This window comes from Stomoxys calcitrans, chromosome 1 (assembly GCF_963082655.1).
Source record: "Stomoxys calcitrans chromosome 1, idStoCalc2.1, whole genome shotgun sequence".
NCBI classification, from domain to species: domain Eukaryota; kingdom Metazoa; phylum Arthropoda; class Insecta; order Diptera; family Muscidae; genus Stomoxys; species Stomoxys calcitrans.
In genome coordinates this window covers 74,541,444-74,561,656 of record NC_081552.1, presented here as the reverse complement: position 1 = coordinate 74,561,656, position 20,213 = coordinate 74,541,444, and the positions used below count along the sequence as shown (strand labels likewise).

At 41.6% G+C, this 20,213-nt stretch overlaps 2 protein-coding genes across 2 annotated transcripts in view; one reads left to right on the top strand and one right to left on the bottom strand.

The window, feature by feature from the left end:
• Positions 1 to 10,861, top strand: part of LOC106085509 (tryptophan--tRNA ligase, mitochondrial) — a 33,039-nt gene extending 22,178 nt beyond the window's left edge. Inside the window, exon 5 of the mRNA XM_013249787.2 lies at positions 9,904 to 10,861. Within this exon, the coding sequence (XP_013105241.2) occupies positions 9,904 to 10,723 (820 nt within the window). The 3' untranslated portion in view covers positions 10,724 to 10,861. The remainder of the gene's footprint in view (positions 1 to 9,903) is intronic.
• A 36-nt stretch (positions 10,862 to 10,897) lies between these two features.
• Positions 10,898 to 13,179, bottom strand: LOC106085504 (mucin-2-like). Its single transcript, XM_059370789.1, has 2 exons — positions 13,078 to 13,179; positions 10,898 to 13,009 (listed from the first exon to the last, which is right to left on the bottom strand). The coding sequence occupies exons 1-2, from the start codon at positions 13,085 to 13,087 to the stop codon at positions 10,977 to 10,979; spliced, it is 2,043 nt and encodes a 680-aa protein (XP_059226772.1). The 5' UTR covers positions 13,088 to 13,179; the 3' UTR covers positions 10,898 to 10,976.
• Between the last annotated feature and the right edge of the window lie 7,034 nt (positions 13,180 to 20,213).

Sequence of the window (20,213 nt, the reverse complement as noted above, 5' to 3'; positions counted from 1 at the left end):
GGAACTACAACCACATCTCTTACGTCTGGCGGATTGCAAGAGACTGAAGATCCCCCTGCAACGATCAATACAGGAGGAGGGGAAGGCGTCTAAACGGGACCAGAAAAGCCATGTTTGGGTAGGTCACCCGTTACGATTGGGCTCAAAGTGTGCGCCACCGGAGAGGAACGGAATTCAGCAGGTGCTTCCACAGCAGCAACTAATTGAGCATCTAAAGAGGAATCGTCCACATCGCAAGTGTCCAGTGTCCTGTGGAAAAGTGGATCCACGACTTTCTTAACTGCCGCTGTATGCGTGAGGAAACACATAACTACAAGATCGAACGAATCTTGTGAGGATGAACTCCCGGCGGACTCAGAAGACGAGGCTAACGCAACGTAGTGGAAATTCTAAATTCTGTCTATGGTCCGGATTCTGCAGATAAATCTCCACTATTGTAAGACCGCTTTAGCGGCACTAAAGGCCTTTTTGAATATGAGCACAATGTGAAAGCTATGTCAAGAAAAGAATAGTTTTAACTATATAATATACATAAAAAAGAAAGGACAATACAGTGTTGCAATAAAAGTAATGGTGTGACTACTTCGTACTTTCCAACACCTCCTCTCGAGGTAGGACATCTTTTATGGGATCTCTGCCACACCTAACTCTCGAATATGTAGTTGATGCTTACTAGAACCAAGGCCCTTCAGTCCTCTTGTACTCCAATCTAATATCATCAGAATTTTGGTACTCCTGCAAGAACTGATGTCGAACGTCGATATGCTTGGTGCGAGTGTGGTATCCTGTCATTGAAAATCGTAATCCAGTTTTTCGGCAGTCCGATTTCCTTAAAAATCCGTTGAAAGTTTCTGTATAAACAAGAAGCTTTGCTTCTTTGCTCGACAAAGCCACTGTCCTCTGTTTTCGAGCTTCCAAACTGATTGCTCCGGAAGACATTATGAAGGCGAATCCTGAGTAAGAGCGTCTGTCGGATAGATTGGAACCCCAATTAGAGCCCACAAATGCGTATAATTGAATGTTATTTTTGGTGTACCTTAATCCAAGATCGATCGTTCCTTTTAGATAGCGCAATATCCTCTTCCAATGTTCAGTATTGTAATTCGAATTAAACTGGCTCGAAAAAATTACGGCGTACGCTATATCCGCTCGAGTGTTGACTACCAAATACATAAGGGAAGCTTTGGTAGGGATGTTTTTGCATTGTTGTCGCATCAGGCTCCTAAGGCTTATCCAATTTACATTGTGTCATTACCGGTTTACAATCTTGCATATTGAAACATGCAAGGACGGATTCAACATACTCCAAATGCTTCAATGACATTTCACCATTTTTAAAATTCTGGTCAAATTCTATACCCTAACATTTGCTAACTCCTCCAAGGTCTTTTATCTCGAAAGATTCTGCCAAAGACTTCTTAACATGACATAGCTGTTTGTTATTATCCAGGTACTTGCATGAAAACTCTTTCCTTGAGATATCCATTCAGGTATGCTGTCACAAATCCATTTGATGGATTTCTAGGTCATTTTTGACTGATAAAGCCGACATCAGTCGAATGGTTGACGATCGAAAGACGGGCGAGTTGGGAGCACCTTTTTGCGACTAGCCGAGCTTTCTTCTTATTGCCCATTTTAGTGCGAAATAAGAATTTATTGGCAATCGCCTTTTTTTGTCATTTGGTTGGTCAGTAATTTCTCAAGTATGAGGTGCTAGTGGGGCATCGATTTTTTAAGTAATTGGCGGTGTTGACGACCTCCGCCCAAAATACTGGAGGTACTCCTGCCTGTTTCATCATTCACCTGGCCATTTCTGAAACGTTGTGTTTTTCCTCTCCGACACGCCATTTTGTTGCGGCGTATGAGGTGCCATCAACCTCCGTCTAATACCAGCTTTTTCCAGGTAATCATTGAATCGTCTATTTAAATATTCGGTGCCATTGTCTGATTGGAGAAATTTATTTTCTTGCCAGTTATTGTTCCGATTAACTTAACTTAAATTTCATAAAAGCACTCAGCACATCAGACTTCTGCTTCAAGAAATGAACTTCGCAGTATAGAGAATAGTCGTCAATGAAAGTGACAAAGTACCTTGCGTCCGAGTACGAATTAACTCTCATGGGGCCACAGACATCACTCCAATAATTCACTGGTACGATTATCACTTCGACTGCTGAAACTATTTGATGTCTGTTTCTCGCTTAAGCGTAACGTAATTGTTGGCCTTTCTTAATTTCAATTCCGTGTGCGTCCTTGATATCAGCAAGCAATTTCAAATCATGTTCATTAAGATGACCTAATTTCTAGCGCCCACAGATCGATCTCACTTAATTTTTTTCTGATCTCGTTCTCGTGGGCATGATTTGCCTTTTGTTTTGACCTGCAGATTCTGGCATAATGCCCAAATCTTCCACATTTGAAACCACCATCCTCTCTCGGTAATCTTTAAAATTTTCCTTGACGTCGTTTCTCTTTGACCAAACATACATCCTCTTCACTCTTAACACATCGGGCGTTGGCAGCTCGTCCTTGTCTCCAATGAACAGCGAAACGTCTCGAACGAGCCAGGCAAGCTGTACAGGAGCAAAATGGCCTGTAAATATTCTCCCATGGTTACATTGATTTCCTTGAGTTTGGTCACTGCGTCGAATAATTCGTTCATATGGTCGCGATAACTCTCACCCTCCTTCACACGTGCCAAAGCAACACGCTTTAGTAGCGTTGCTTTCCTGGCAGGTCCCTTCGACTGGAATGTGGACTCCAATTTCAGCCATATCTGCTTAGATGTTTCACATTTGGATATGAGACCCAATTCTGATGGTGCCATTGATAACAAAATATCCGCGCTGGCTTACTGGTCGGCGATCTTCCATTTTTCGGTTTCGGCATCTACAGGCACGGGGCATTGTGAATCGCCACTGACATATGCCCACAAGTCATCCTTTATAAGGATCGCACGAATTTGCAATTTCCATGTGTCGTAATTCTGGCAATTCAGAGGTTCAATCCGATTACGTTGCCGGACGTATGTAGTTATTCTCCATAACCGCACTCTTCGCAAAAAAAAAAATGATGTAATTCTTTGTGTCTCCTTGAAACTGAGCCTGAGGCCATAACCTGTTGTTAGGTTGTGACTACTTCGTCTCATTACCGGGCTCGCTTCCCTATATATGGCACACAATGCCTTCACCAAGCCTTAAGTTGCTGGTTGAAGCCGATTCTGCAGGAAAAAAGCCTCATTGTAGGAAGTGGTGATAAGTTCGGATATTAAGAAAGGAGTGAGCTGCTTGTCGAATATATTATAGATTGCAATCTGGGGAATTGCAATAGAGGGAATAAACCTACCTTTATTACCAATAACTGGAGAACCAATGACTGAGGTAATTCAGATAAACCTCCACCGGAGCGAGACTGCTACACACGCTCTGATGGAGAAAATCAGCAAGGGCAAGATTCATTTTGCCTTAATTCAGGAGCCATGGACGACTCGGAACAAAGTCTCTGGACTAAACCATATCAACTACCAATTATTCTCTGCTATCACTGCTACTCGGCCGAGGACCTGCGTTATTTGTCATAGAAATTTGAATTATATATTATCACCAGAGTTGTCAACGTCGGATGCAACAGTGGTGAGACAGGGAGACGGTAGAGCATACCTGTCATCACTTTACCTGCCTTTCGACTCTCCGACACCGCCACCCACGTCGGAGCTGCAACGGCTGGTGAGGAAAGCAAAACAGACAGGAAACGAGGTACGATACGAACTCTCACCACATTTCGTGGGGTAGCTCCAACACTAATAAGCGGGGCCAAGCCCTGGCTGAATTCTTGAATACTAATGACCTAATAACACTTAATATTGGTAACATCGCTACCTTTGTTAATAGGATTAGAGAGGAGGTATTAGATGTGACGATATGTTCAGAAAATCTGATCGATGAGATTCAAGATTGGAGGGTCTCCATGGAACACTTTCTCTCTGACCATCGCTACATTAGGTTTAGAATAGTACGGCCAGCGCCGAATCCGATAAGCTTCCGGAATAAGTTGAAAACCAACTGGACAAAATTCGGAAGGCTATTCAGAAGAAGACTTGGGCATGATTGTCCAAGCATAGAATGTCAACAGGATTACGACTGCACTGCTGGGATCCTTCGAAGATAGTTGTCCTCTTCGGGAAAGGAAATCAGCTCAAGAAAAACCCTGGATGACCGGGGAGATTCGCAATATTGGGAAAGATGTTCGCAGACTTTTTAACAGAGCACGTCGTAAAGAAGCGGAAGTTTATTGGGATGTGTATTACACAATGCTCAAGGAATACAATAAGATTGCCAGAGGGCCAAAGGTGCTTCCTAGAAGCTTTTCTGCGAACAGGTCGATAGCGTTAATGACGCCGCCAAGATAAAAAAGTTTCTCTGAAAAACCCATGTCCAAACTAAAACTTTAGTAGACGATATGGGAGTGAGAGCAGAGACAACGGAGGACATGTTGAGGCTTTTGATGAAAACCCATTTTCCACAGGATACGATGGGACTCGCGGAGACACCGGAATCTTGGAATAATGACGTTGATCGAAGGTTTATAATAACGGAATTTATGGTGAAGTAATGCTTGAGGTGCTTCAAAGCATTTAAGTCACCCGGACCTGTTGGAATATTTCCGGCGTTACTACAGAAAGAGGCAGACTATCTGGCGCCTGGAAGGAAGGGGAGAGGTTTCCGATCGGATACCTGAGATGAACCTTGAAGTCGAGTGCGACGCACTGCTGCCATCGGCACAGTCTTGGATTGACGGAACCCTAGTACTGCCATCTGGAAGATCATGTTACACGGAGGACATGATCTTCCACGGACAAAGTGGGCCTGGGGGTTTACTGACATCTGTTTTAGACTGCCTGACCATAATACGGTCCTGCAGGCGGAGATCCGTGCGATCACGGAATGCGTGAAGTGGTGTGGTGCTAACGCGAGGACGTCGAGTGTGAACATCTTTACCGACAGTAAAATTGCCATAAGGGCAATAACAACCAGGACAGTAAGGTCACGAACAGTCTTGCAGTGTAAGAAGGAGATTAACGCCTTCTCTGAGGATAGGAAAATCCGCTTGGTTTGGATGCCGGGCCATAACGGAGTGAGGGGAAATGAAAGGACAGACGATTTAGCGGCGAAGGCCGGAGGACTGCCGTCAATAAACTTGGTTAACCCGAAGCCTTTCGGGTCGACGCAGTCCGAGTTCAGGGAGTGGGCGACGAATGCGCATGCAACATTGTGGAACAGCGAAACGGTCGGCAGGACGGCAAAAATCCTATGGGGGACACATAGGACTACGAGCTCACTTTGTAAAATCGGTGCGGCAAGTGATAGCATATGTAGGGCATGCGGGGAAGATGATGAGGCGTTGGAACATTTCTTTTGTCATTGCCCGGCTTTCGCGTCCAACAGATACCGGCACTTAGGTGGAGACACAATATCAGACATGAATCAACTTAGGGGAGTGGCATTGAAAATAATTAAGGATTTTGTAAGTAGCACGGAATTTCAAACTTAAAATTTTCTTTATAGAGGTTACTTTATAGTTTTTAGAGCGCACAACAAACCGATTACTGGCTTAGGTGTATGTCCATAGTGGCATGGGGCGGATTAATATCTGCACCCTAATTTACAACCTAGCCTAACCTACCAGGAACAAAGCAATCCCATGGCAGCCTGTTGTGTGTACCGGATTGACCCGATGGAGTCCTTCATCAGCAAGGGCCGCTGCGTCAGTGTACAACACACTTCTACAACAACAACAACCAGGAACAGGGAGGAGGTTCTAGATGTTACCTTTGACGGGGAAGTGTTGGATGACCACAGCTTATTTGATCATCGTTGTACTAGTCTCGGCCTTGGAGAAAATACTGCGGAAGTTGTCCCTGGAGATCAGCGTTACCGTTGTGCCACTTTAGTATCAAATTTGACACTTTTTTTTGACGATGCCACTTGTGTGTCACTTTTTTATTTTGATACTAAATGCCATACTTTTAACATTTTTGCGCCACTTTTCCATCTGTTTCTGTCGCTTGTTCAAAAATGCAACTATGTAGCGATTATCTATTGTTTGTCGTCCCACAAATGGCATATAAATGTAAAATTTTTCGAAAAATTAAAAAATTTTGATCTGAACGAGAGTAACTGGACAGAAAAAAAAGATTGTTTATTTTTGTGAAATATATCACCTAATACATGTTCTGTACATCGTAGATCAATTTTGGGAAGTCCTTTCGTCCGTCCAAATTTGAATTTGGTTTTGGTTGCTAAATGTCTCGACCGAAAACCTAGGATTGATTTACAGTGGTGGGCATCTGCGATTCGGATTGAGTGAACTTATCTTTTATACACCTTTCGCCAAATTTTGGACCAATTTAAACAAGTTTTGTTTTGGTTATTTATGGAAAAAGCAGAAGGGTTATTGTATGCTTTTGTTTTTGTTACTCCTCCTGGTTTTTTTGTAAGCTTTTTGTTTTTATTAAAAATTAAAAAAGGGTCACTTTCACAAAAAAAAAAAAAAAAAAGCCACTTGACAAATGACACTTTTTGTGCCACTATTTGAAAATTTCTAACGGTAACACTGCTGGAGATAGCTTTTCTGGGCAACAGCATGCATATAGTAAGCGTTAGTCCACAAAAGCAGCCATCCACGACCTAGTCGCCTACATAGCGGGTTCTCTCGCTGTCAAGGAATATACAATGGTACCATTTCTTGACGTTGAAATAGCTTTCAAAAATGTAAAAGCGATGTCAATCATGGAGGAACTGGAGTTTCTCGGCATCAGCACTACCGTCAAAGATGCATTACTGCAGGCTTGGGATCTGTAGATCTAAAAAGATGAGAAACCTCTCAAAGACGTGTACTGTCCTTTCTACTTTGGAATATAGCCATTAACAATATATAGAAAAAGGCTTAAAAGTGATCGCGTGTTCTGAGTACGTGGCAATTGCGTTTAGAGGAACATTTCCTAGCACTCTAAGAAATATACTTCAGGAAGCTCTACGTGCGAAAGCGAAGTGGGCTACCGAAAGTGGCCTAGATGTAAATCCGTCTAAGGCAGAAATAGTTCTTTTCAGCAGTAGATACGAGTTACCCACAGTGGAACCTGTCTCCTTGGCACGCCCACGGGGGACGATTGGCTAAGGTTTAGTGTTTCCCAAACATCCCATTATGGAACAAATTATAGATAAACTAAATTAAAATTTAAGCTGTTTTATGCCGAGTCTGAACGGCGTGTCCCTCTTTGTTGAGAAGTTATACATGGCTGAAATACTTACAAATGTTGCCAGCCTTTGGTGAGGGGATAACCACCGCTTGAAAATGTTTTAAGGTGTTCTCTCCGGCAGGATTTGAAACAGGGCGTTTGGGCACTCAAGGCGGGCATGCTAACCTATGCACCACGGTGAACGATTAGGTGAAAAGTATATAATAGTTCTTCACCCAGTTCTTCATGCAGCCCAGGTATCGTGTTGTTTTGGGATTTCCTTAACTATCTCCTGGGTACGATAGTGCTGTTTCAATGTTAGATGAAAGAAAGTGCTGATTAAAAGTCGGAGTAGAATGATAGACGGTAGGGAGGTGATTGAATGGTGATGGACGGTTGACGCGATGGGGACGGAAGATGGATGAGTGGTCAATAGGCTGCAACGAAAAGGTTGGTGAGTTGAAGGCTGCTGTACCGTTAAAGTCTTCGGAGCTGGTCGTATGGGTGTGACTGTAGAAGTTCTGATGGTTTGAATGTTTTCCACACGGTGTCGCTGCTATTCCTTATTCCTTGTGTGAATGTTTCGGTGGCATTCCTGTACTAGTCTTGTGCTGAGTCATTTTGGGCTATGTCATCTGCTTTCTGATGGTTTCTGAATGACGAGTTGCAACCGGGGATCATCCCACTAGGTGCCCAGTCCGAAACTGTTTGGAGTTCAACTGAAAGTAGTTGGACTATGTGTTCAGACCAGAGGCCTTAGTCTGGTACCATGGCAGTCTGGAGCCCCTGGAATTTTGGTTCCAGCCAGACTACGGTGAGGCCCCAATTGGGAGCAACGTAGTGGCTGTGGTTTAGACCTAAAATCGTAGGAAGGGCATTCGATAATCGGTGTGGTGTTTCAAGCAATCAACCGTGTGCCGTGACCCATAGATCAGAAGGAGTTTTAGATGGTGCTCCGCTCCTTACCAAGGAGAATATCACTTCCCAACAACGTGGGGTCGAATTGGTACTCATGATGGTATCAATTCGATCCTGCAGGAGGGTCAATGGCAAAAGTTGAGGTTTTAAACCGCATGTAATGCACTGGGCATATACTGCAGTTGTCTGTCCAATAATGCTATATGGTTGTTGTTGTTGTTGTTGTACACACATTTGTATGTGGAGGTGGCGATCCTCGTAAAGGATGGTTTATTTGTGCATCTCAGCCGCACTGATGACTACGCCATCTGATGCACAGAATTTAATGCTACATCTAATGCTTCCGGACTTTGTGGCTAGACAAATTGCTGCGACCACTGCCGTGAGGCTAAGGGAACTTTCTCTTTGGTCATGTGACGGCTACGGACACTGTGTTATCCTTGACACAATGCCCGATGTTCCAGTCAGTGTGGAATCACATTGCCTGAGCCCCTTTTTATAGAAAGTACTGTGCCACTATTCCTAATAGAACCGATTGAAACTACAATATCCCTGGTAATAGAAGTTACACGGATTTCTATACGGATGGTTCCAAGCTAGACGACCTGGTGGGCTTTGGGTTGTACCTTAAAAAACTAGCACTGGTTATATCGAGGAGGCCACCATAGCGCAGAGGTTAGCGTGTCCGCCTACGAGGCTGAACGCCTTGGGTTCGAATCATGGCAAGAACATCTGACGACATTTGTGAGGACTGTACCGTTTGGTACGGCAGCCATGTAGAAATTTCTCCACAAAGAGGTGTCGCACTGCGACACGCCGTTCGGACTCGGCTATAAAAAAAGAGACCCATTATCATTGAGTTTAAACTTGAATCGGACAGCACTCATTGATATGTGAGAAGTTTGCCCCTGTTCCTTAATGGAAAGTTCATGTCATGGCCAAATGTACATTTGGTCATATCGGGGAGGTTACCCGACAACTGTAATGTGTGTCAAGCGGAGATCCATGCAATGAAATAAGTGGTGGAGTGGCTAAGATATAAAGTTATAACGCCGATTCGCATAAATATCTTCTCAGACAACCGCGCAGCTATTAAATCTCTTAAATTTCTGAATTCAAAAACCGCCGATGGCAGAGCAGTTCAAAATTCACCTGTTCTGGTTGCCGGGCCACAGAGATATCCCAAGGAATTGTAGAGCAGACGAGCTTGCGAGACTAGGAACTACCTTACACAATGGGAACTGGAATCTGTGGATATGCCTCTAGGCCCGATCAGGCTCGAAGGGCAACGAATAATAGATGGTCACAAAGGGGGCGCTGTGAGCATTCCAAAATTATGTGGCCTTATCTAGACTTGAAGAGGTCTATCGTTTTGCTGTCACTGGCTAGAACAAACGTCTCAGTCATTGATCAAAAAACATGCTGGCAGACTGAAGTTTGCAAGTAAAGACTTCTGTAGAAGTTGTGCGGACGTCTAGAAAGAAGAGACTAAGGAACATCTGTTGTGTGTGTCCCGCACTGGCAGTCAGAAAGAGTTCCATTTTAGATTCTCATTTGTTTGAGAACTGGTCTGATTTAGCGGATGTGAACATTCGCAAATTGTTGGGACCTTTTAAGGCAATCTAGATGGTTCAATGGTAGAAGGCATCTTCCTTCTTCCGTTCCTGTATGGACGTAAACGTCTAAGTGAGTTCATATAAACCTAACCTTACCAATATTTGATTCTTTTCTATGTATCTCTTTGGCAGAGCCACCCATGTGCCCGTTGGTGAAGATCAATTACAACATATCCAGTTAACCCAACACCTATCGCGTATCTTCAATACCAAATATGGGGCCACTTTTCCAATTTGCCATGCCGTAATTGAGAATCATGATGCCGCTCGTATACGTTCACTACGCAATCCATCCAAGAAAATGTCTAAATCCGACTTGGATACCAAAGCCACCATAAATATACGTGATCCACCCGAAGTAATTGTGGAGAAAATTAAAAAGGCCGTCACAGATTTCACATCGGATGTTACCTATGAGCCCAATGTCAGACCAGGAGTTTCAAATCTGGTGGTAATTCATTCCATGGTAACCAATACTCCCATAGACAAAGTGGTGGAGGAAGCCAAATCCATAGATACCGGCCGTTATAAATTGCGTGTGGCCGATGCGGTGGTGGAACATTTAAAACCCATACGTCTGGCCATCGATGACCATCTGCAGAGGAAGGATGAGCTCATACAATTGCTTGAAATGGGTGCCGAAAAGGCACGGCAAGTAGCCCAGGAAAATATTGTCGAGATTAAACAGAAAATTGGTTTGGGCATATTCCAGACTATACCACAATCCATAGAAGTGTCCTCTGATTTGGAAAGCACCACAAGCACAACGAAGGAGAATCAAGAACAGCAGCCGGGAGAAATGAAAATAGAAGATATGTCCATTGTACCTAAGCAGAAACTTCGTCAAGAAAAGAAACTCAACACAACTCAAACTCAACAAAACTTAGCGCCTAAATTTAAACTGAAAGACTCTATACAGACACCGCCATCTATGGTGAAGAAGGTATCATAATTTCAAAAAAATATCTGAAAATCTTCTACTTAGAGTATTTCTTCTGTCTTGAAAATCCCATCAAGATTATAATCGATTCGAGCTGCAAGCTTCGTTCGTTCCTCACCTAGTCTTCAATAAAATGAAAACAAATACAAATTTTTTTTCGACCTTTTTCTTGACAAGGAACAAATATTGCAGTATACTTTTTTATTTATTATTTTTAATTTATTACAACTATTTTAATTTATTTTATAACTTTATGCCGTTGTCTTCAAACGTTACACTCTACCAAACGTTTGAAATTACATACTTTGAGCTTTTCATCGAAATACAAACCGCCGGGACATTTGTTCAGCTTACTATTGTCACTTGAGCAAGTGTAATATTGAGAACAATCGTTGGGATCACGCACAAATGATCCATTAGGCTTACCGGTACATATCGTCATCGTTGGTGTTGCAGATTTAAGCGGTGCTAGTGATTTGGGGTACATATTGGCGGATAATTGGACCACTCTTTTACCGGTTAGTTGTAAATAGTTTTCTTTCATTTCATTCTTCTTTTCAGATGGACAGGGTGGAGGTGTTGTACAAGGAGGCTTTGTAGTTACACAAGGTGGGGGTTTCGGTGTTTCGCAGGGATGTGGTGTTGTTTCGCATGGTGTGATAACTCCAGGAGTACTTGAAGTGTTTGACGAAGGTGTGTTACCGTCTTCAGGTGTACTTGGAGTATTTGGCGAAGGTGTGTTACCATCTCCAGGAGTACTTGGAGTGTTTGGCGAAGGTGTGTTGCCATCTCCAGGAGTACTTGGAGTGGTTGACGAAGGCGTGTTACCATCTCCAGGCGTGGTTGGAGTGTTTGTCGATGGTGTGTTATCATCTCCAGGTGTACTTGGATTGGTTGAAGGAGGAGTGTTACCATCTCCAGGCGTACTTGGAGTGGTTGACGAAGGTGTGTTACCATCTCCAGGCGTAGTTGGCGAAGGCGTGTTACCGTCTTCAGGCGTAGTTGGAGTAGTTGGCGAAGGCGTGTTATCATCTCCGGGCGTGCTTGGAGTGTTTGACGAAGGTGTGCTACCATCTCCAGGAGTACTTGGAGTGATTGTTGAAGGTGTGTGGCATGGAGGGGTTGGAGGGTGGCAAGACGTAGTTGTTACATCATCTCCAGGAGTATTTGGAGTGGTGGACAAAGGTGTGTTACCATCTCCAGGCGTAGTTAGAGTGGTTGACGAAGCCGTGTAACCATCTCCAGGCGTAGTTGGAGTGGTTGGCGAAGGTGTGTTACCATCTCCAGGCGTACTTGGAGTGGTTGACGAAGGTGTGTTGCCATCTCCAGGCGTACTTGGAGTGGTTGACGAAAGTGTGTTACCATCTCCAGGCGTACTTGGAGTGGTTGACCAAGGCGTATTACCATCTCCAGGCGTACTTGAAGTGGTTGACGAAGGTGTGTCACCATCTCCAGGTGTACTTGGAGATGTTGACGAAGGTGTGTTACCATCTCCAGGCGTACTTGGATTGGTTGACGAAGTTGGGGTATCATCTCCAGGAGTACTAGGGGTGGTTGGTGAAGGTGTGTAGCATGGAGGGGTTGGAGGGTGGCAAGGCGTAGTTGTTATTTCATCTTCAGGAGTGTTTGGAGTGGTTGACGCATGTGTGCTACCATCTCCAGGCGTACTTGAAGTAGTTGACGAAGGTGTCATATCTCCGGGAGTACTTGACGAAGGTGTGTTACCATCTCCAGGCGTAGTTGGCGAAGGCGTGTTACCATCTTCAGGCGTAGTTGAAGTAGTTGGCGAAGGCGTGTTATCATCTCCGGGCGTGCTTGGAGTGTTTGACGAAGGTGTGCTACCATCTCCAGGAGTACTTGGAGTGATTGTTGAAGGTGTGTTGCATGGAGGGGTTGGAGGATGGCACGTAGAAGTTGGTGCAGCTGTATAGTGACATGGAGGGGTTGTTGTGTCACATGGCGCAATTGTTGTTTCATCGTCGCATGACTCCGTCGCTTCTTGCCTATAATTCATATCGGCATTTGCCTGTACCAGCCTAACGGCGACTTTTCGCATTTGAATACATTGGACGAAGCGTGGAAGATTACAACTATTTAAATTTTCATCGAAATACATTCCTCGGTGGCAGGATCTTCGATGGGGACGGCCATTGATGCACTTATAGTAATGGGAGCAACTTTTTGGATCTGCCAAATATTTGCCATTTTCAATAGAAGAACAATCGACCTTTCTCAAAGGATGCTTGGCTGCAATCACAACGACTGGCACCAGAACCAGAAAACACATCAAAAGATTTACTGAAAAAGGCAAGGAAAAAATAAAATAACGTTGATACTTGTCATTGCGAGCAGCTATGGTAACTTACAGTCTCTCATACTCGGTTAGTAAGAAGACATCAACTTTCGAAGTTAAAGCGTTCACTGAAACCATGTTAAAAATTGCAGAATGGGTTCATATTTATACCAACCGGTGATGCGGCCATTTCCCATTTGAATTTCCCCGTTATGTTAAATTGCACTTTGCTTGTTATAAATGGCAATTATTTGAATTGTTACAAGATACTTTGAATTGCAATTAGATAAAGAAAATGTATTGTTGTAAGTTTGTTATCGATACCACGAAATTCTCCTGGTCCTGGAATGACACTCCAATATACATAACTAAAAGATAGCGATATTAGAAAATGCAATTAGGAGGTCAGTGTGGTGCAATCAACGTTCTTGGCATGAAATCAATCAAAGCCTCTGCCATGGCAGTTCTACAATTATTTTGTCAATAAGGAAGTCGTCATAGCATTGATAAGGTGTGAATTGGTCTTAAAGGGTCATTCACTGCTAAGGAACAGAAAGTTCTCTATAAAATTGCGGTTAAAAGGTTTGTGGTTGGCAAGATTCGTTGTCAAATATTGATGTAGTTGCACTATATTCCTTTTTTCACCGTAGAAAACACACATTTTTCACGGTTACTTTTTGAAACAGTACAAAAATCTCAATTAAAACATAATATCTTTATGAAGATTTTTTCATAACTAATGATGGAATGTCCTACTGAATGAAGTCAGCAAGTTTTTTGCTTCAAAGTCTATTATCTAAAAAAAGTAATCACGAAAAAAATGTCTCGAAAAACTAACATAGGACCAGCCATTATCCAAAACGATTCACATAAACATCTTCTCACACAGCCTTGTAATCTATTTGGAACGTTTTTCTGCATTTAAAACCCGCCTTTGACTGTCTCAAAGGAGATATCTCAGGGAATTGCAGAGCAGACGAGCCTTCGAGACTAGGAATTACCTTAGACATTCTAGGAGTATTGGAATCGGTTGGAATGCCTCTAGCGTCATATAACCTTCATCTTCAAAATGAAGCCCGAAGCTCAGCAAATGACAGATAGTCACAAAGTGCGGGTTGTGAACGCTCGAAAATGATGTGGCCCAATCTAAATTTGTAGAGGTCTACCGCTTTATTGTTTGCCTAACCGGCAAACACAATAACAGTGTTCCTGTACACAAAACTTTTTGCAAATTCGCACAAATTGTTGCTGGAAGTCGGAACATCAAGCAATATTCAACTCCGATTATATGTATTCTTGATCGCCGTCTCGATCGGACAAAATATCCTTAAAAGGCCCCATATAAACGGATCTTTTGAATTGATTACTTAAGCCTTCAGAAGGCGTAATTCTCATTCGATTTGGCTGAAATTTTGCAAACCTGTTGCTTCTATGACATCCAACATTCTGTAAAGTATAATCCCAATCGGTCCATAACCGTATATAGCTCCCAAAAAACCGATCTCCCGGTTGTACTTCTTGAGCCCCAAGGGGGTGCAATACTTATCCGATTAAGCATAACTTCTTCTACGACCTCAAACTCCTGAATAATCCTAATCCTGAATAAGTATAACCTTTAACTTCCAAGAACCATTCCAAGTATCGTCTGAATCCGTCTCTATTTCTCACACATAAATTTTTAAAAATAAAAAACAAAAAAAAAACGCATTATGTTCGGCCCTGCCGAACTTTGGTTACCCACCGTCATGGATATATTTATTATCCTATTTTATTATAAACGTACTATATCTATAATAATGTCTGAGTATGGATCGATTTGGTTCACATTCAGTTTTATGGTTTAAGACCCCAGATTGGCAGATCGGTCCATATGGCAGCTGTATGGTCTGATGTGGACCACGCGGTTCGGATATCGGGTTGGCTAGGCAACTCCATATTCCAAATTTATATCAAAATATAGTCCGATCTGGACCGAATTGGTACGGACAACGAGAAATCTAATCCAACTCTCTGTTTTGCCTTAATCGGCAGATCGGTTTATATGGCAGCTATATCTAAATTTGGTCCGATCTGGATCATACTCGTTGCGGATGTCGAAAGGCCAAATAAAAATTACTGTTTTACATTTCTACAAAATCGGGTGATAAACGCGCTCCTAAATCGCTAGATCGGTCGATATGGCAGCTATATGTATTTATGGCTTAGTATGGACCCTTTTCGGTTCAGATATTGGGGGCCTAAGTACAACACGCGGTATCAAATTTCATCGAAGTCGGGGAATAAATCGGTAGATCGGTCGATATGGCAGTTATATCTATTAACGGCTCGATATGGACCCTTTTCGGTTCGGATATCGGGGGCCTTAGTATATTTCCCGGTATCAAATTTCATCGAAATCGGACAATAAATGCGGCTTTTATGGGCTAAAGACACTAAATTGGGAAATTGTTCTATTTTGCCCGATGTCGCGACAACAGGCGGACAGATACACATATATCGTTAAATCGTCTTAGAATTTTACGACGATCTAGAATATATAAACTTTGTAGAGTTGGACATGATTATATCGATGTTTCAAACGGAATGACTAAATGAATACAATGTCTATCCTATGGTGGTGGCTATAAAGGGAAATGGTGGATGGCATACAAGGTCCGGCCTTACCGAACTTAGCTCGTTTTTACTTGTTTTGACTTTGAGACGAACTAACGAATGTTAACTCTAGGGTTATCCCGTATTAATTAACTAATAAAATTGTTTGCTTTAATACGCCAAAAAAAGGTGTTCGTACATCAAAAAATTGGCATTTTGAAGACTTTTATTTTGTCGGAGCGGAGCGGATTTTAAGATTGGAAACCGCTTCACTCCCGCTTCGGGTTCAAAAAATTTCGCTTCGGAAAAAATCCACCCCGCCTCACGCTCCACCCCGCCTCACGCTCCACCCCGCCTCACGCTCCACCCCGCCTCACGCTCCACCCCGCCTCACGCTCCACCCCGCCTCACGCTCCACCCCACCTCACGCTCCACTCCGTTCCGAGTCCCTGGTTCTAAGCATGTACAGTTATGTGGGAAAAAAATATGGACAGCGACTGGGTAGACAAATAAAAGCTTCTAAAGTGCGTAAGATGGCAACTAAATTTATGGTTTATAGCAATTATGCAATAAATCATATCTTACAAAAACAATTCCCGTTACGAAAATATCAAATAAGTTCTGATATTTCGCAAGAAAGCACTATTGCTACAAAAAGTAAAAAAATTCACCGCCTAGATCGCGCGATTTAACGCTTTAACTATTTAACGCTTTACACTAGTTTTTGTGGGGCTATGTTAAAGCTCATGTCAATACAGACAAGCCCGCATCAATTGACGCAGTGGAGGACAACATTGAAGCATTTATTTGTGTGTTCGGCCGGGCCGAATCTTATATACCCTCCACCATGGATCGCATTTGTGGAGTTCTTTATCCGGCATCTCTTCTTAGACAAAAATACCTGTGTAAAATGTCAGCCAATTCGAATAAGAATTGCACCCTTTGGGGGCTCAAGAAGTAAAATAGAGAGATCGATTTATATGGGAACTGTATCGGGCTATAGACCGATTCAGACCATAATAAACACGTATGTTGATGGTCATGAGAGGATCCGTCGTACAAAATTTCAGGCAAATCGGATAATAATTGCGACCTCTAGAGGCTCAAGAAATCAAAACGCAAGATCGGTTTATATGGCAGCTTTATCATGTTTTTGACCGATTTGAACCATACTTGGCGCAGTTGTTGGATATCATAAAAAAATACGTCATGCAAAAATTCATTCAAATCGGATAAGAATTGCGCCCTCTAGAGGCTCAAGAAGTCAAGACCCAAGATAGGTTTATATGACAGCTATATCAGGTCTTGAACCGATTTGAACCATACTTGGCACAGTTGTTGAATATTATAACAAAACACGACGTGCAAAATTTCATTCCAATCGGATAAGAATTGCGCACTCTAGAGGCTCAAGAAGTCAAGATCGACATAAAATGTGACGACGATCAAGAATATATATACTTTATGGGGTCTCAGACGAATATTTCGAGTAGTTACAAACAGAATGACGAAATTAGTATACCGCCCTCCTATGGTGGAGGGTATAAAAAGAGTATGACAAATTTGGACATGGCATGAAATAATCTCCAAACAGTAAATTATTTGGACCGTACTATCGATTCAAATAAAGATTTCATGCATTATTCTGAATTCTATGTTTTTTTTTAACTTTCCTATATCTCTTAAAAATCACCCTTTAGTAGTATAAATCCTTTGCGTTAAAATAATTCATCGCTGCATAAATTGTATTTCGCATTTCAATTTTAAAAGTTCCTGCTAACAGAGTTAAATAAAGACTAGAATAATTTTTAGTTTCTTTAATTTCTAATGCTTTCCAAAATTTCAGGCCATGTCACGCTGCGTGTTTGGGCTATTCTGAGCAGTAGAGATGAGAACTAATTTCCACTATACCATTGCAGCATATTTCTTCCGAAAGAGAAAGAAAACCATTATTTTAACAGAAAGGAGGGATGGATATCGTAACTCACCAAATTTACCTTGGTCATTTTATTTCATATTTTTGCACTTTTTCATTATTTTCTTGTTACCGCGCACGACTTTTCTTGGCGAATGCGTAGATCAGAATATTTGTGCGACACGGGATTGGTTTGCATATTGTCAGCTGTTACCTGTGTGTGTTGCTGACGCCTTTCTGTCGGCGGCACATGCACATGCATCTGCATTGCTTTGAATGGCTTATGACGTTGCGCATGACTATGGCACATTTGTTTTTATACCCACCACCGAAGGATAGTGGGTATATTCATTTAGTCATTCCGTTTGCAACACATCGAAATATTATTTTCCAACCCTACAAAGTATATATATTTCGGTTCGTCGTAAAATTCTAAGACGATTTAACGATGTCCGTGTGTCTGTCCGTCTATCCGTCAGTCCGTCCGTCTGTTGTAATCACTCTAGAGCCTTCAAAAATTGAGATAATGAGCTAAAATTTGACACAGATACGTCTTTTTGATGCACGCTGATTAAGTTTTTGAACGGGCCAAATCGGTCCATAACCTGATATAGCCGCCATATAAACCGATCTTGGGTCTTGACTTCTTGAGCCTCTAGAGTGCGCAATTCTTATCCGATTGGAATGAAATTTTGCGCGACGTGTTTTATTATGATATCCAACAACTGTGCCAAGTATGGTTTAAATCGGTCCATAACCTGATATAGCTGTCATATAAACCGATCTTGGGTCTTGACTTCTTGAGCCTCTAGAGGGCGCAATTCTCATCCGATTTGACTGAAATTTTGCACATAGTGTTTTGATATCAATTCCAACAACTGTGCGAAGTATGGTTCAAATCGATCCATAACCTGATATAGCTGCTATATAAACCGATCTTGGGTCTTGACTTTTTGAGCTTTTAGAAGTCGCAATTCCTTTCCGATTTGGCACAGATTTTGTACAACGGCTTTTCCCATGGCCCTCAACATACGTGTGCAATATGGTATGAATCGATCTATAGTTTGACACAGCTCCCATATAAACCGATCTCCAGATTTTGCTTCTTGCGCCCCGAATTGGACTATAATTTGATAAAGCTCCACCTCCTCCTCCGCCCATATTCATTATTCTTTGTTTGCCTAAAAAGAGATACTGCGCAAAGAACTCGACAGATGCGATCTATGGTGGAGGGTATATAAGATTCGGCCCGGTCGAACTTAGCACGCTCTTACTTGTTAAATCAGAATTTGTATCAGTAATAAACATTTAAAAGTTTCTAAGGGCATTTTATTTGAAGTTTCTAACATGGATCTATTGTCCTATACAGAGCGAAGTCACAAATCAAACGCTCTTGTATCAGATATTATGCGTTTTTAATCGATTGATAATTATATGACTGACAAACAACGTGTTTAAAAAGCTTCTTCATTAAAGAAAAGTTTGGAATTACTGAGAAGTTAATGGATTTAATCATCTCTGTTACAAAATCTGTCAACCTAAGTTTTTTTTAACAAAATTTTAAGTTAAAACTTGTATTTTAATTAAATTTATTCAATAATATCCAGATTTGAGAAATTCGTGAACTATTTTGAAGGAATATTTATTCAATTTGAAGAAAATAGGTTTGTAGCAAGCGTTAAATGTTTACACTCAAAAAAAGTTTACTCAAACTTATATGCGGTGTCCTTAACTTTAGGATTTTGGTAATAATTTCGAGCCAAAGATGTGCAACTTATAAACAAGGACAGCGTCCTAGTGTAAAAGATGTAGTCCGGACATAAGGCAAGTACACGGCGTTTTAAAATAAAAAATGCATGAATCCATAACACAAAGAAATTAAAACTAACTTCAAGTTTTTTTGGATTTAAAACTTAAGGATATGCAGACTTGATTTAACGGTATTAGGCCTCTAATCCAATACCAAACAAAGAAATGAATTAAAGTCTGTCGCACCTTAATAAAAGGGCACTGTATTTTAAAGGAAAAAACTCCATTTCCTTAAAAGAAAACCCCTCGGCTTGAAAATAAGGCTTCTGCAATCTCTAGGTAAAATTTTTTAACACTTAAAATGTTTTTTTCTGCTTGGATTAGTGAATCAATTTTATTTTTTTGGACGGTTGTATAAAATTTTTCTTTGTCAAAAAAAGAAATTTGAAAAAAAGCAATATATATTCTTCAGTCAAACTAAGAGAATAATGTTACGCTTTCCGCAATTCACTTTCCAATCGTATTTATATATTTATGTATTTATTAATATAAACATCTTGATATATATGTATGTTAAAGATGCGTTAATATTTTAATTATCTTCAAGCTTGTAGATGATCTTAAACATCCGTCGTTATTTCCGAGATGAATTTTGTCACCTAGAACATATAAAATGAAAAACAACAAGTAAAAGAGTGCTAAGTTCGCCCTGGCCGAATCTTATATACCCTCCACCATGGATCGCTTTTGTCATGTTCTTTGAATGACTTCTTCATATATATATGAACTATACCAGTTTTTGTCCGATATGGACCGTACTTGTCATGCCGTATAAGCCATATAAAAATGTCACCTACAAAATTTCAGGCAATTGGAGTAATAATTGCGTCTTCAAGAGGCTCAGAAAGTCAATTTGGAAGATCGGTTTGTATGGCAGCTATGTCAGGCTATGA